The 17,262-nt window shown below is 42.9% G+C and overlaps 1 protein-coding gene across 8 annotated transcripts in view; it reads left to right on the forward strand.

The window, feature by feature from the left end:
• Positions 1–17,262, forward strand: part of PKP4 (plakophilin 4) — a 240,409-nt gene that overhangs the window by 209,344 nt on the left and 13,803 nt on the right. For all 8 annotated transcript variants that reach the window (XM_046018367.1, XM_046018372.1, XM_046018369.1 and 5 more), the window contains 5 exons: positions 5,167–5,350; positions 8,397–8,514; positions 10,041–10,232; positions 10,432–10,605; positions 14,623–14,773. In XM_046018367.1, coding sequence (XP_045874323.1) covers positions 5,167–5,350; positions 8,397–8,514; positions 10,041–10,232; positions 10,432–10,605; positions 14,623–14,773 — 819 coding nt within the window. The remainder of the gene's footprint in view (positions 1–5,166; positions 5,351–8,396; positions 8,515–10,040; positions 10,233–10,431; positions 10,606–14,622; positions 14,774–17,262) is intronic.

Below are 17,262 nucleotides of genomic sequence, written 5' to 3' on the forward strand. Positions count from 1 at the left end.
CACTATGCTCATAGCTGGGCCCAACGGAACTTTTCCATGCCTGACAGGGAGTAGGCCATAGCTGTGTGCGGGAAACCGCAGGGAGCATGCAGGCATCCAAGGCCAGGCCTCCCTGTGGAACCCAGCCCTCAGGGCAGTTGTGCCAGCCTGCAGGGAGGACAGCAAGCAGGCCTAGCCTGGCAGCAGGGCAGGAAGAAGGAAGCCATGAGAATCCATGACGACATGTTCTACCAGGAGTCACTGCACACAGTTCAGCCAACCCTGCTGAGATGGGAGCATCAGAGGAACCCTGGGAGCGATTAGACACCACCAGGAGTATTGTGTCCTCAGCATTTAGCCAGAGAAAGAAAGACTTTTCTATGATTAAAGACAGTACTTCTGTTCCACTCTCATAATAATTGCTTTCTCATTATTTCAGTTCCATTCGTTTTATAATTTGTTCACAGCATTCCAGTCCTGGTGGAAAGCTTGAGTGATTTGCCTGAAGCCACAAATGGTAGGCATTTTTCACTGTAGTGATCTCTTCCTGCTGCCCCTTGATTTCCTCCTTCCCATTACAGTTCCAGATCCTCACACAGATGCCAAGCTGGGGCTCAGCTTGGAGGCTACCCTCACCTTGCATCAGGCCCCAAACTGTCAACACAGGCATTCACCCTTCCTCTTTGCCTTCCCATCTCATCCTCCTCACATTCCCTCCTAAACTCCTTCCTGGAACATAGGCTCTGCCCTTCCTGGTCCATGAGCACCCCCATCACCCCTGGGATCAAACCTGTCCCTCCCTTCTACACCTCTCCAGTTTGCTGTTCATGTCTGCAGTCCCTGTCCTTCCCTTCTAGGCCAGCCCAAGCCTCATAGCTCCCCAACTCCTGCATCTCCCCCAAGGCTGCAGCCCACCTGAAAGGGTTCCCTCCACCCCAATGCTTCTCCCTGGCCTTGGCGCTTCACACTCCATCTCAGGTGTGGTGGTGCCCAATCCTACAAGACAAGTTCCTACGTGCAGAAGAACATCCAAGGAGAAGCAGCATACTGTTGGGAGTGACTGAGCTTTGGGATGAGATTGACTTGTTTCCTCCCAGCTCTGTGGCCTCAGGCAAATCACCCCTGCCAGTACCAGCTCTCCCAGTGATAAGCCCAGCACCTGTTGCTTGGCATGACGATGGGTGTGGAATGCCTAGCACAGATGACATGCGAGCTGTGCTTGTTGCTCCTCCGGCTCTTGCATGCTTTATGATGGCTGCTGTGGGTTGTAACTGCTTGTGGCAAGGCCTCTGAGAGCGGCAAGGCCTCTGAGAGCAGGGGGCTCACCTACAGGTCTCGCTTAGATGCTGGCATGAAGTGAACAAGTATCTCTCCCAGCACTTCCCAATAGACGTATAATGTAGGGCACATGTAATTCTGAACTTCCTAGTAGCCACATGAAAAAGGAAAGAGGAACAGGTATTATTTACTTTAAAAATGTAGTTTATTTAACCCAATTCTTCTAAAATAATTTATAAGCAATATAAAATTATTAATATGAGGTTTTACATGCATCTCATATGAAGTCTTCATGCTCCACTATATGGACGTTTCTAGCCTGTCTCAATTTGGACTAGCCACATCTGGCCCATAGTTCCTCTGTTGGGCGGCAAAGATCTATGCCATGCTTGGGTATTAGTAACATGCATGCGGAAGGCCTGAACTGTATAGCCTTCATGGACAGGGACATAGGAGGCCATATTGGGACCAGATTTAGTAGCCATAGAATCTTGACATTACTGTCTTCCCAACAGAAAGCCTCAGAGGTTGATTAAAAAAAACAACAAGAAACCCTAAGAGGTTAGGGGAGAGCTTCAGGGGCAGCTTCAGTGAGCAGAAATGGAGAGGTGTATTTGCTAGATCATGAGTGTTTCAGCAAAAGATTGTCTAGGGGGATAATAATGGAAGCACACGCTCAGAACAGACAGCGGCCCTAGCTTCAGAAGCCCACATTCCTGCCTTGTTATCCACAGACTGAGTTTGCAAGATGCACACACACTTGGACCTTCATATGCAATCGGAAGCCTTGAGGTTTTATATTTTCACTGTAAGCTTAATATTTGTATCCCGACTTAACCAAGAGTATTTGCAGGGTGGGTATCCCAAATCCATTGTGTTCCAAGGAGCACACACAGATGGCAGGGCGGGGGGGCAGGGGATGAGCGTGTATCTCAGAGCTGAAGCAGAGATATGAGAGTGATCTGTCATGACGCTCACTCTGTGCCAGAATAGTGGGACCTCATCCTCTGTTCTCTGATCTAATACTCTCCTCCCCACTAAGGCTTGGGTAGTTCTTTTTACCTCATGGACATCTTGTGAAAGAGCAGGACTGACAGAATAAGGCTTACTCGTGGAAGAAAATGCAGGAACATGTCCGGAAGTACACCAGTTCTTTTGGATTTTGGGGGGGGGGGTAGGGGCTTTTTATAATTAGGAAACTGGACACGAATTGAATGTTGTGTAAAAATTCATGCTTTTAGATTTCTTTCATAACAGAAAGCAATTGTGTAAGCTGTTACATATTTCTGCTACCAGAGAAATAATATTTTCCAAATATTGTTTGGTTGGTTTTTAATGTCTGTTAAGAAACACATTTTTCAAATAGTGCTATTACTTTAATTAATCAGTAAGATCAGCTTCTAATTTGACTATAAAATTATCAGTTAGTTGTTAGAATAGCTATAAGCTATTTTTAAATACAAGCTCTTTCAAAATTCTGCAGTGTAGGATTTATGTGAAGTAGTCTTTTAACTACTTTATTCATTCTTTGTGGGGGAAATGAACTTTCATCTTTCATGGGAGTATTTCATTGCAATTATTGGTTACTCATAACTGCATGTACTTTTTCCTGCAGTAGAGAAGAAACAGCTTTTTCTAGAATAATATGCATGAAATGCTCTAATATTTTCTGATTTAGTTTGTATGTGTATATTCTTAGTCCTCACAACAAATAGCTAATTGCCTTAAATTAAATAAAAACCTCAAGCTTCCTAAACCAAATTATGGTTTATTTGTAACTTTCTCTTTAGAAACCGGGGGATAATGGAGTATGCTGCTAAATATTTTTGAAGCAAACTTTGCATGAGGATGTAGCCACTGGAGGTTATCATGTTATTAAGGACGCTAGTCCTATGGCTCTCTGTTTTCTCAACAGTCTCGCCATATCTGAGAGTTGGTGCATTTACAGTTCATTACTTACTGCTCTAGCAACATTCTTCCTGACCCATTAAATGAAGGCCTAGACAGACTAAGTGGGGAGAACATTGTTTTATTACTACTGTGGTGAGGTAGAGTATACAAAGGTATTATTAGCTGGTCTTAAGAATGGTGCTTTTTACTTTGAATAGATCAGCCAAATTAATCATTCCATAGCTAAAGCTTTTAAGTTTAATTGAACCTTCTTCATCCAATATTGGTTGATCAGAACTGGTTGTTTAGGCTTTCCATAATCTTTTTTTGAAATAGAAGGTGGGGAAGAGAAAAATCAATGTCTCTGGTATTTGATGTGGCTATTTAAATCCACACCCAGTGCTGTAGCTCTTTGTGTTACATGGTGAAGTGCAGGATTAGAGGGATAATGTAACTCAGTGCAAATCATCACGCTGCCTTGGTATGAGTTCTTTGAATGCTGCAGACTTAGCAAAAATAGAATCATTCCCTTTTTTGTGGTCAAGAATAATTTTGAACATTTTTTTGAGGTTACAGAAAGCCTGTAGTAGACTTTTATATAGTAGACTGGCTTTACGATCAGTAAGTCATCTCACCTGACCAAAAGATAACACAGTCACCTTGTGTACTGAAGGGTTACATATTTTCAAACAATTTAACATTTTATAATTGGGCAACACCAATCTTTTTCTATATTGCACTTTTGAGGGGTTAGGATTCTGGCCTACTACTGTAACTCTTAACTTCTGGAAATGTTCTAGAGATGCAGTTTCTCCAGGCCTCAGAAAGGCTGAGCGGACAGTCTGCTGTTACCGGGCACTAGAGCAGCAGTTCTCCCTACACTCTTGATGGGTCATGTTCACAAGCCTCACACGCTGTCACGGAAATGAGCAGATTTGCCAGCTCCTTCCCCTCCACAGGGCCTCAAGCGTTTCTGTGTGTTGATAATTCTAAAAGCACTGTACAGGCTTTTAAGCGTCTTGTCAGGGATCCACCAGGAGTGCGGGGCTCAGAAGGAACCTCTGCATCAAATGCGCCGCCACCTCTCCTAGCCCCTCCTTTTCCTTGGGGAAATGCAGTAATGTGAAAATGACGTAGAGTAGGTATACTCTTGAGTTTGCTCTAATTTCTAAAAGGATAATTCCTAGAAAATATGTGTGCTGTAACAATAATTTAACCCGCCTCATCATTGACACAGAAATGAAGATGCTCTGATATGCTTACAATTTAAATACCCCTCTAATAAGCTACGTTTAAGGACTGTCGTCCGGGCAATCCTGATGCAAATTACAATATGAGGGACTTAATGTTTTGTTAGTCTCACCTGTATCCAAAAAAGAATAGCAGTAACTTGCACATGGTACTAAAACGCTTAATGTGGAAATAAAAGTGTTTAAACCTTATATTAATGAGGGAGACGAAGCAAACGGAACTGCAGTGTACGTTATGTATGTTACTGCAAGCATATTTAAGCTTGAGCTTCCCAGGAGCAAAAGCAGAAAAAGGAAGCATGATACAGAGAAATATGTCGGCCTTTTGAAAAAGAGAAATTGTTTCCAAGTACGAAATTCTAAAAATGGTTTGTCACACAGAACATTGATTGTAACGGATGATGCATGACAGCTTTATGACAATCACAGGTGCATTAAATTCATGACCCTTGATTGGATTGTGCCCCTCCCCCTCCACGAGTAGCTCTAATTTGCTTTGCAGAAGCCACAGTCATCTTGTTTGGTAGACACATAGGCTCTAAAACGTAAGAGAAGGACTGTTAGCGCTTTGTAATACGCTGCCAGAAGCTCACATGTGTTCACTCAACGTTTATTAGAGGCCCATCCCCTGCCTGGTTGCAAATTCAGGCCATAGATTAGATTTGGAACAGACTGACTTCACATCACTTAGGGCTAATATGTTTGTTTTATTCCTGAACCTGCAGGATCTCTAACTGATGGTTTGATTTTTTTTAATCTCATTTTTTAGGAGTTCTTTGGAATTTATCTTCATGTGATGCTGTAAAGATGACAATCATTCGAGATGCTCTCTCAACCTTAACAAACACTGTGATCGTTCCACATTCTGGATGGAATAACTCTTCTTTTGATGATGATCATAAAATTAAATTTCAGACATCACTCGTTCTACGTAATACAACAGGTTGCCTGAGGTAAATTCTTTATTTCTTCTTTCCAATTAATTCTTTGATTAAATAACATGTGTCGTGGGTGAGTTGATTTTAGAAGGATTTTTTTCATCTTAGAAACACTTACCTACCTTTCTAAGTTTGCTTCAAAATTTAGGCCACTGGACTCTTACCCTGTGAGGAAAACACCATGAGCACAGACTAGTGGCCTGAAAGACATTATCTGATAAATGACTCTTCTGTGGATTAGTAAAAAGGGCCCTTTCAGTCTGAAATTACTGCCAAAATTCCAGTGTTTTCTACTTAACAGCATTTTCCTGGTTATCACATCCTGACTGCTAATGTGTTTGCAGCCTGGTTTTTGTTTAAATTCAAAATGTGATGGTTAAAGACTTTCCTGCTTTTTAAAAGCTGCAAAAAAAGGTGTGTGGTTTAAACAAATACTGGGTTTGAGTTTATAAATAAATGAAAATGAGCCCAAATACTATTTTAAGTCATTATCTTTAGCACGTGAAACTCATGAGGGCTCCTTTAAGTGTAGACAGGCGTGCTTAATTGTTTACCGTTAATACTCATCAGCTCAGCTTCTACCCAGTGTCCCAAGCGTGCAGTGCTCTGGGAACTTGAAGCAGAAGCCTTGGGACAGAGTGGCATGGTGACACTGAGAGACAGCCTGGCTTCCTGCCCCACTCTGAGCCTCAGTCTCCTCATCTTTAGAATAGGGATTAAAATACCATCTCACATTTGTGAAGAATCAGCTCATATAAAGTGCTTAGTGTAGTGGTTGACACACAGTGGGCACTAACATTTAAGCATCCCTGTAACAGCTTGAAAGATGGGGAGGGAGCTTGGGTTGCTGCTCTGAGGCAGCACTATTATGACAAGGGACTGTCAGCCGCCTTGCTGTGGGTGGATGACAAGAGTCAGGATCCTGGGAAACAGGCCAGCTCCCTAACTCAGATGCCTGCATCAGAGGGCAGATTATATTACCTCCCGATGGTCTGTGGAAGGAACATCTCATCCTTTCTCTGCTCCTGGATCCAGGGAAGCTATGATCACTCTTGGACCCTGCCGGCTTCCCAGAGACAGGACACAGCAGTCCAGCTCCCACAGTGGCTCCGGGCTATAACCATTTTTGGTGCACGCCCCCTGTGTGAAATCAGTGATGAAAAAGACAGGTCCCTGCTTTGAGAGAACCATATTCTATTGAAAACAAACAAGAAAATAACAGTAGGTACCATGGTGATGTAAGAGTCATTAGGAGATTATTTTCATGGTCAGGTGGCCCCTCACAAAGTCTAGATCGGAAATACCACCAGGAGCTGCTCATTGGAGGATGGGGTGGGGTCAGAAGGACGCGTGTTCTTAGCAAAGGGAACAGGTAATGGAATGACTCGGAGGCAAAAATGGGCTCAAGGCTGGAGCTTAATGGGTGAGGCACAGAGTGGTACCAGATTATGTAAGATTTTTGAAGTCAGAGGAAGGAGTTTATAGTTTATTCCGGATGTCTCGGGAAACTGTCAGAGGGTTTTAATCTCGGGAGTAGTGGGACTGGATCCTGGCTTCAGTGTGAAGACTAAACAAGGGCAGCAGTAGAAGAGATAGGAGGCTGAGCCTGTTGCAGCAGTCCAGGCAGACCACGACAGTGGCCTAGACCAGGTGCTGGAGCAAGACAGGAAAGAGGGGATATTTTTGTGGAGGGAGAGCTAATACCTAAATCTTTGGCCGGATCAACTGGGAGCACAGGAAGAAGAAAGGGTGGAGGGATGAGCAGTTGAGAGTTTTGACCATGTCCATCTGAGATGTCTAATTGGCTCCCCACGTGATGATGCCAGGAAAGCAGTTGGATAAAGAAGCCTGGAGTTTTAGAGAGCGGTCAGCCTAAAGGTAGATGTTTGGGAGTCTTGCCTGGGCCTGCAGGTTGACATAAAGCCAAGGGACAAAAGGAGAACACCCATGAGAATGTAAAGTTAAGACAAGAAGGGACCAAGGTAGTCCTGGGCACTTCAGAGGGACCCACCAGCAAAAGAGACTGAGAAGAAAAGGCAGCAAGATGGGAGGAAAACTAAAGAGGTAAAGAGTGCTGGGGGCTTGTGAAAGAATGTAAGACGGCAGCTGTTGAGTGCTGCTGAGAAATGACACGAGAAGAGCAGAGGAGGGACCATGTGTGACACTATCTGGCCTCAGAAAAATGAAAATGAAAAGAAAAATCATTCCAAAACCCCCTTATTTGGCCTAAGTTTTTACAAAATCTCAGACTTGGCCTTATTAATAAGATATAAAATTGATTCCTTAAGATTTGGTATCAATTCATGAAGGCAAACTGGTATCAAAAGTTTCAGTATGGGGGCCCCTGGCTGGCTCAGTCGGTACAGCATGCAACCCTGGATCTCAGGATTGGGAGTTCATTCCTACACTGGGTGTAGAGATTATTTTAAAAATAAAATCTTTAAAAAGAAAAAAGTTTCAATATGGATGAGACCTAAAACAATTTTCAGGGCTTTTTATATTTGGGGAAAAATGAGGAAAATTGTACCATAAGCAAATGTCCATATTTAACATGAATGGATATACAAGAAATGACATTTCATCTGTTCATTCAGGAAGTATTTATGACCACCTACCACGGGCAAAACATTATAATAGAGGCAGGGACTGCCAGTCGTGGTAGCCCGGGGGGGAGCAGAGCATGTCTAGAAATAACCGTGGTTAACAGACAGTGCAGGCCCTTTGCTAGTTCTTTTATAAGGAGCGTTGCTTCCTCACACGACCCTGTGAGGTGATCAGTATTATTCTCCCCTTTTTACATATGAGGAAACTGAGGAGGATGGACCTCAAAACCATTTTTAGGAGGTTAAAAGTGGTTTGTCAATAGGAGGGATACAGAGTTCATATGGCCCTGCTCCCTTCTGCTTGAGTGGATAATGAGGGGTTAGTCACTGGGAGTTCTCAGGGTCTCCTCACACGGGATCTACATGGCTGCTGTCTATCGTCCAGGCTCTCAGACGGTCAGGTAAGGCTCCACGGCTAAGGAGTGAGTTGTTCATCTCCATGTGTCTTGCCCATTCAGGAACCTCAGCTCCGCAGGGGAGGAAGCCAGAAAGCAAATGCGCTCCTGTGAGGGGCTGGTGGACTCGCTGCTGTATGTGATCCACACATGTGTGAACACATCTGATTACGACAGCAAGGTCAGTGCAGGCTGGTCACGCGAGGGGCGCGATGGCAGGTGACAATAGCTGCCTGACGCTGCTCTTGCATGCCACTGGTTCTTTCGGGAATTCTTGAGCCTTTCGTACTCATTACACTACACTCCAGATTAAGGGGGGGGGGTCTCTCTTAAAATTACAAATTAACAGGGACATGACAATTTAAGAAAATAGCCCTTAAAAACTATGAAAACTGAATAACTCCGTGTGACCAAGGACTAAGCATAGGGTGGCAGGGTCCCAACTTTCTTTATGGTTTTCTTGGGCTAATTGTCACTGTGATTGCCCCTGCTGCTGTTGCCTCCAGTCATGTGCCCTATGGCTAGAATCCGATCCATCTGTATTTGAGTATCTACTGAATAAACATTCCTAGTTGAGGCACTATAACCCACCAGCCTCTCTGCCTTTCTAGCCCCAGTGCAGGCCATAGCCCCCCACCCCACACCCACTTGGATACCCTTCTCTACATCCCCAGTCATACCCTTTCACCCCTCCCTCTGTTGCCATGCTGGTTAGTTTGTTCCCAGTAGGTGCCCCTTCTGTTCCCCTCCTATTTTCCCAATCCTTGCCCCAGCACAGAGCTTTCTACTCATCATTTTTTTAGCTGTGACAACCACCTAGGATCTGCCCCAGGAACAGGGGCTGAGAAAGGTGGCAGGAAACAGGAAGGAGGGACTAAAGGTGTCAGGATTTCCAAGGTAGGCCAGATATTTGCTTTTCAGGACAGGCTAGATGAGAGGCCATAAGTAAGCCTTGTGTCATAAATGTGCCTCTGAGAGAGAAAAGAATGATGAGTGGTAGGCTCAGGGAGAAGACAGGGGAAGAGTTCAAAGAGATGGCCAGGTTTTTGTGTGAACCTCATTGAACCAGAAGATCTGTAGATGAAGTTGAGAGGAGTAAGCAAGTGGAAGGAGAGCTTCCTGGGAGAAGGGTGAGCTTGGCTTTAGGTGCTCTCAATGAAGTGACAGTCCCCAGTCAGAGGTGTGATACAGACCTTAAGAAGCAAGACCACATACAGAAGGCAGAATGGCACAAAGAGATCATGGAACTTTCCAAAGAGGAAGGGGAGAGTTCAGAGATGGATGGAAAGGCCAAAGATGAGACTTGGGGGAGGCCCTTCTCCAGAGATAGGGTTGCTTATACCTCTTGTCATGGGGAAGACTTCTAGTGGCAAGAAGGAGTGAGGTTCTGGCAACTTAGGTGCCTCTGTGCCCCTGCAGCAACCCTGAAGTGGAAACGATGGGCATTTTCTCTTCCAGAGCCTTGCACATTTTAATCAGCATGAAATCAGATCCTCAGATGTACTAGGGACAGCTCTGCACTCTGTCATTTGGGTACCCCACAAAAATTCTAGAATCATCATTTTCCCTAGATTGTTTCAGGTTCCCATAAGTAAAAAAGCAGTCTTCTCAGATTCTACATTTACTTAAGCTCACTGCTGCTCAGTACAGAAGCGTTTGCAGTAATGTGCTACGATGGTTTTAATTATACGCTGTGTTGATTTGCAGACTGTGGAGAACTGCGTGTGCACCCTGAGGAACCTGTCCTATCGGCTGGAACTGGAGGTCCCGCAGGCCCGGCTGCTGGGGCTGAGTGAGCTGGATGACTTACTAGGAAAAGAGTCTCCCAGCAAGGACTCAGAGTCAAGCTGCTGGGGGAAGAAAAAGAAAAAGAAAAAGAGAACGCCACAAGAGGATCAAGTTAGCATTTTATTTGACATGAAACTCTAAAGTTTCATTTTTCTAGGAGTAAGAAATCACATATTTGGCAAGAAAAGAAATTTTCTCATTATACAGTTTTTCTACCTAACTGTAGCTGAATCCAGCAGAGAGGAATGTTTTCAAGTATTGGAGATTATGTTCATTTGCTTCCATTTCATGTGTGCTCTTTGTCTTTCAGTGGGATGGAGTTGGTCCTATCCCAGGACTGTCCAAGTCCCCCAAAGGGGTTGAGATGCTGTGGCATCCATCAGTGGTAAAACCGTATCTAACTCTTCTAGCAGAAAGTTCCAACCCAGCCACCTTGGAAGGCTCTGCTGGATCTCTCCAGAACCTCTCTGCCGGAAACTGGAAGGTATGATGTCCTCCAGGGGTCCCCACTTCTTTCTATCTGTGCAGCCAGACCAACAATGACAGTGAAAGGGACACAGTTATTAGGGCAAAAATGGGAGAGGGTGACAGCAGTTGGCTCTAGGCTCAAAAGATGAATGTGACATAGCCCTCCCTGTACAAACTAAAAGCTAGCAGGAAGAATGTACCAATCAGGTTGATACAGTGTCTTAAAAAAGGACATCTAACCCAGCCTGGCAGGTGAGAGAAAGGCAAAGAGGGGAGCCTAGAAGTAGAGAAGATTTCCTGGAGAGATGGTGCTGCCCCAGTGGAATCTTTCAAAATGAACAGCAGAGTCTGAGGTTGGGGGTGTAGAGACAGTGATCCAGAGAAAGGGACAAGAGAAGAAAGGCCTTGAGGTGAGAAAAGGACAGCATGGTGGAGACTGCAAGATGGGTGCTGGGCATCAAGGACAGCACAGGCGTGGCCCAGGTTGGACGCAGGCATTGGAGATAGGCCTGGCGGCCAAGCATCAAGAGTTGGGATTTGACCTGTAAAACAGAACGGCCACTAAAAGGATTCAAGCAGATAGGTGATGCAGATGTGGATACTGTTGGGTCCCTTCTGTCACAGTACAGAAGGTGAATTCAAAGAAGAGGAAAGTAGAGACTAGGATTCGGTGCTGAACTGAGTTAAGCACCGAGTTCTAAGTTAGAACTGAGCTAGGGCAGCGCTTGCAGGGGAGAGGGACCCCTCTTCCTCTCCCACACGCTTACAGAACATATGTGGCAAAAGTTACCATGGCTCCTTAAAGATGTGTAACTTCTTTATGAAAACTGAAAGTGGTTTCCTACTGTTACCTCTCTCAGAGGTTCTCAAAACTTTCTATACATCATCTACCAATTTCCCAGACAATCCTTTTCTGAAATATTTTCAGCCTCTAAACATTTCTTGACAAGTGTAATTTTTTTGTTTCCAGATTTTATTTAAATTTTAGTTAACACATAGTGTAATATTGGTTTCAGGAGTAGAATTTAGTGATTCATCACTCACCTCCAGCACCCAGTAATCATCCCAACAGGTGTTGATCTTAATGTCCTTCACCCATTTAGCCCATCCCTCCACCTCCCCTCCAGCAACCCTCAGTTTGTTCTTTATAGTTGAGAGTCTCTTATGGTTTGCCTACCTCTCTTTATTTTCATCCTTCCCCAATGTTCACCTGTTTTTTTTTTGATTCCACATGTGACTGAAATCATATGGTATTTGTCTTTCACTGACTGACTTATTTCACTTAGCATAATGTATTCTAACTCTATCCACATCATTGCAAATGGTAAGATTTCACTCCTTCTTATGGCTGAGTAATATTCCATTGTGATATGTGTGTATGTATATATGTATGTATAGATACACATCTATATATACACCACAGCTTTTTAATCTAGTCATCAGTCGATGGACATTTGGGCTCTCTTCATAGTTTGGCTATGTTGATAATGCTGCTATAGATATCGGGGTGCATATGCCCCTTTGAGTCACTATTTTATGTCCTTTGGGTAAACACCTAGTAGTATAATTGCTATCATAGGGTAGCTCTATTTTAAACTTTTTGAGGAACCTTCATACTGTTGTTCAGAGTGGCTGCACCAGTTTGCATTCCCACCAACAGTGTAGGAGGGTTCCCCTTTCTCCGCATCCTCGCCAATATCTATTGTTTCCCGTGTTGTTAATTTTAGCCATTCTGACAGGTGTGAGGTGGTATCTCATCATGGTTTTGATTTGTATTTCCCTAATGATGAGTGAGGTTACGCATCTTTTCATATGTCTGTTGGCCATTTGTATGTCTCCTTTGGAAAAATGTCTATTCATGTCCTCTGCCCATTCTTAACTGGATTGTTTGTTTTTTGGGGTGTTGAGTTTGATGAGTTGTTTATAGATTTTAGATACTGATCCTTTATCAGAGACATCATTTGCAAATATCTTCTCCCATTCCGTAGGTTGCCTCTGAGTTTTCTGACGAGTATTTTAGTAGAGTTTTTATAATGCTTGTTTTTGGCTTCTTTCTTCACCACCACCTCCCAAAGGGGGAATATTTTGGCCACTGTATTATCCATGAGAGTGAAAAGTATTGGTCAGGCTAGGTGTGGTTTGTTTCATGCAGTCACCTGCTATAATGAATGTATACAAGTATTTATGGCCTGGTGCTAAGCCAGCATGGTCGTTTTGTTATTGTTGCTCTTAAGTAACATGCTAATAGCTCAGCATCCTAGTGCTGGCTCTGGAGTCAGACACCTTGGTTTTAAATCCTGGCCCTTCCACTTAATAGCTAGGGGCCTTGGATCTTTCCATCCTCAATTTCTTCATCTGTAAAATGGAGATAATACCATGAGGTGGTATACTTCATGAGGTGGTTGCGAGAGTTAAATGAGATAATAAATGTGAAGGACCTAGGACAGTGTGTGGCACATAAGTATTTATAAATATTTATGTTGGTGACCCAGTGTTCACATCCAGTTTCTTGTAATCCAAGAGATACATTTGATGACAATAAAAAAGACAGTAATTGAAAGAGATGAGATTTGAGTTGTGTTTAATTTCCCCTCTTGAGTCATTTAGTGAATGAAAGTTAGATGGCAAGCTCATTTAAAATATAAATACTATATTAAAATCATTTTAAAAGTATCTAAAATAATAAATCAAAATATTAGAGCCTCATTAAGAAAACAAGATAATCATAGCCACAGATGTTATCAAGTCAGAAGCTATCTTGGGAGTGATGAAAACTAGTGTCCCCAGAGGGAAACACTCTGGACTGGGCTGGGCTGGGCTGGGCTGGGCTAGGCTAGGTGGTCTCTGGATGAGAAAGGTGTTGGCTCTGTCCTTGGAGATTTCAGAGAGAGGCTGAGAAAGCTGCCTGGGTGCTTTACTCTAGAGTGAGTCATGTATTCCATTTCCTTCCCTCACCCCTCCACCATGGATTTCATTTGATTTAGAAAATAGAAGTATTTTTTTCATATGAAGAATGTTAATAGGATCTTTGAAATGCATTTTTCCTCTTACTTGTATTATTAAAGTAATCTATTCTGTTGGTATTCAAGAAACTGAGTGGTCAACCGAATATTTTAATGTTCAAAATAGTACAAAAGACTGGCCGATCTTTGTCCTCCTATCTTGACCATAGCAGGAAAGTATTAGATGTTTTATGAGCAACATTTTTCAATTATCCTAAATTTTGAAAAACAGTATGCATTGGTAAAAAATGTCAATAAAAACTCAAAACAAGATTAAAGACCCAATTTTCAAATGCTACTTTTTTTTATTTCCCTGATGACTTAGCTAGCATTCATTTCCAATTCAAATGGTACACACGTTGACTCGCTGAACAGACTTGCCTCATAGCCACAAAAAGAATTTCTTGACTATGAATTTAAAAAAGCAACAAACTAATCTTGCATAAGAAAGCATTTTGCACACAAATATACTTTTTCACCAGTCTGTATGAATTATGATGCTCGGTGTTTCTGGAGAATTCTTTTCGTCTGAGGCAAGGGCTTTTTTTCAGTCAATCTCTTTGAAAGGTTACTGAACTCTAAATATTGTTGCAGAGAATACAGGAAAAGAATATACTGGTGGAGACAGGTTCTCCTGTCATGTGCACTGATCAGCTACCATCTCTGCCATCCTATTTATAGCCTCTGGACCTGGCATGGGGCCAATTGCAGAGAAGACCCAAGAGCCTTCCTTAATCATGTTTATGTATCTGAGATAGAAAGCAATCACTGCCTTCTCTTTCTGCACAAAAATATATGGCAGATGGTGGTTTGAGATTTTTAGGCTTCAGGATTTCTTTTTAAATCAGTCATCCTTGCCTGTCTTTATCTCTAACTATAGCTTTTTCTTTACTGACACCACAGATTTAATCTCTGAAAAGAAAACATTTAATCTATTAGTTTATCTTCTGGAAACATCTTTTTTAGGTGACAGTAACATCTGAGAGTTGAACTGTGTTTTATACTACTGTTGGCTTGTTTTTACTCATTAGTTTGCAGCATACATACGGGCAGCTGTCCGCAAAGAAAAAGGGCTCCCCATCCTTGTAGAACTGCTGAGAATGGATAATGATAGAGTTGTTTCTTCGGTGGCAACTGCCTTGAGGAATATGGCGCTAGATGTTCGCAACAAGGAGCTCATAGGTATGTTCTGGTAACAAGGTAAGTTATAAAGAAAAAGTAACTACATTTATAAAACTACCAGTGCCTGGGTGGCTCAGTCAGCTAATCATCTGACTCTTGATCTCAGCTCAGGACTTGACCTTAGGGTCATGAGTTCAAGTCCCATGTTGGGCTCCACACTGCATGTGGAGCCTACTTAAAAAATAACAATAACAAAAAAAACTCTTTTCTTTTGATTTATAAAAATATAACATTTTAAATGATCAGTAACTGAGTTCTGCTCTGTGATTTCCTGGCATATTTGTGTACCCTTTGTGCTGTCTATCCTTTGTGACCATTCCTTTTCAGCAGGAGGCAAGCTCATTAATTAAACATTGATCAGGGAAGGAAAATTTTCAAAAAAGATGGCAATTTCAGTTACACGTTACAACATTGCTTGATTTGGTATCTCTATTTCCCAAGAGAGATTCATTTCCTGAGCAACAAAAGAAGTTAATTCTCACTTCTGATTTTTGAGACTTTTATCTGCTAATTTACCAACACTACCATGTTCTAAATTTAAAAAATAATAACATAAATGGTTTGTAGCTTTTCCCTCTCAGATTTGTATAAGTGTTCATGCTAAGGCAGAACCACTGTCCCAAGGCCATTTCCACACCAGAGCAGGGTCAGGACTAGGCTAAAGCAAGGGAGGCACATAGAGTATAAAATGGTAGGAGGCACCCATCCTCAGAGCTGTCCAAATGTAGGGTTGGCACTTGCATGAACCTGACACTGAGCATGTCTTCAAGTTGGACACCCTCGGCAGCTTAGCATGCTTGCCTCCAAGGCCATTGCAGGTCAGAGACTCTCTAGTTGACCTCAAGTTAAACCCCAGATCTGCTTCTCACTGGCTGTGTACCTGGGGTGTCCTGTGGTGAGCCCACCCAGCTTCAAGTCTTTCATCTAAATTTTGAAAACTCTTCCTTAACTCTGTGTCTGAAAGGGAGCTGACCACCTTGCTGTCCTTACCACGGGTTTACTGTGCAACTCAAACAAGAGAATGAAGCAGCTCCTTAGAAAACGCTCCCCGCCAGCCCCGCAGCTGATGACAGGCCAGGAGAGAGGAGGGGAGGGATTTGACAGGATCTTATGTGGAACAGTGAATAGGTATTGAACTCGTTAAAATATGCCTGCCCTGTGTGGGGGGCAGGGGGAGACAAAGAACAAGGGCAGTAATATTTACCTTAAAGAGGATTCACTGTGGCACCTTATATGAAAGCACCCAGGGCCTGGCAGAATTGCTATTTTAAATTACCACCTAGATTAACCTGCTCTTAACTCACCATTCCTTTGAGCCAAATTGTTCCCCATGGAGAGAAAAGCAGCCTCTTCCACACCCTTCATACAGTCCAGCTGGTGCCTGTTGCCAGTTCACATTATAACTCTTAGTTCCCACACTTCCTCGAGAGAAATCCTTTAGGTCCCTAAAGAGATTTTTTTTGTTGTTCTTTAAGTTATTTAAAAATCTATAGTGTTTGAATTTCTTATAAGCAGCACATATAGATAGGGAATTCCTGATGCTAAAAAAGAAAAGGTTGACAACATGTGATGACATGTGGCCTATCATTCCACAGCTGGAAGGGGACACAGAGGTGCAGAAATATGGGCCTGTACCACTGAGTGCCAGGACCTCTGGGAAGGACGAAAGTGTATGAGAGTCCTGGCTTCTCTCAGTGCATCCCTGTGTTTTCTGTGAAGGTCCTGACCCTCTTGTAAACTTTCACGAGCATTTTCTCTCGCCAGCTATGAGCATATTTTTTACCCAACTGGAGCACACTTAAATGGTTTCATGAATGACTTTCTTGTTTCTCTATAAAGTTCCTTTCTTTCCTGAGGTCTAAGCCCCTCCCAGATTCAGTATTCGACTCTAATTCACTCAGTATTTCTGTTCCTAAGAACCATCCCCTTCTTGGTCCCTTTCACTCTCTGCTCATGTCCATCACCAGCACTAGCAATGGACTTTCTCTTCAGAACCATTTTTCACAAGGAAACAAAGTTTTGTCACTCTACAAAAATTCCTGCATATACTCAACTGAGTTGGACCAACTAGCTATCCAGAGCTACAGGCTCCAAGGGGACCACCGGGCTCACTTGCAGACAGAGTGAGCTGCCTTACCCCAATCTCAGGGGGCAGTTTAAAGTTGTGCCTTAGCAAAATGACGCATTGTGTGTCATGGACATTTTGGGTTTTCTTGAGTATTCAAAATCACCAATGCTAACTTCCATCTGTTCTGAAAACCACATTTATCTTCTGGCTTATATTGTCAACATTGTTTTTCTGCTATTCACAACAGTGTTCACTGTGAGTAAGCCAGAGCCTTCCCTTTGAAATGCTGTAAATTATGCAGTGTGTAGTCAGGGGCTGTCTTCTACTGCTTACCATTGTAATATAAATAGGACTTTAATAAAACACCATTTTGTATCCACTCAATTATTAGCATAGAAAAAAAAACTAAGAAAATATTTAC

Source organism: Meles meles, chromosome 9 (genome assembly GCF_922984935.1).
Source record: "Meles meles chromosome 9, mMelMel3.1 paternal haplotype, whole genome shotgun sequence".
NCBI lineage: Eukaryota > Metazoa > Chordata > Mammalia > Carnivora > Mustelidae > Meles > Meles meles.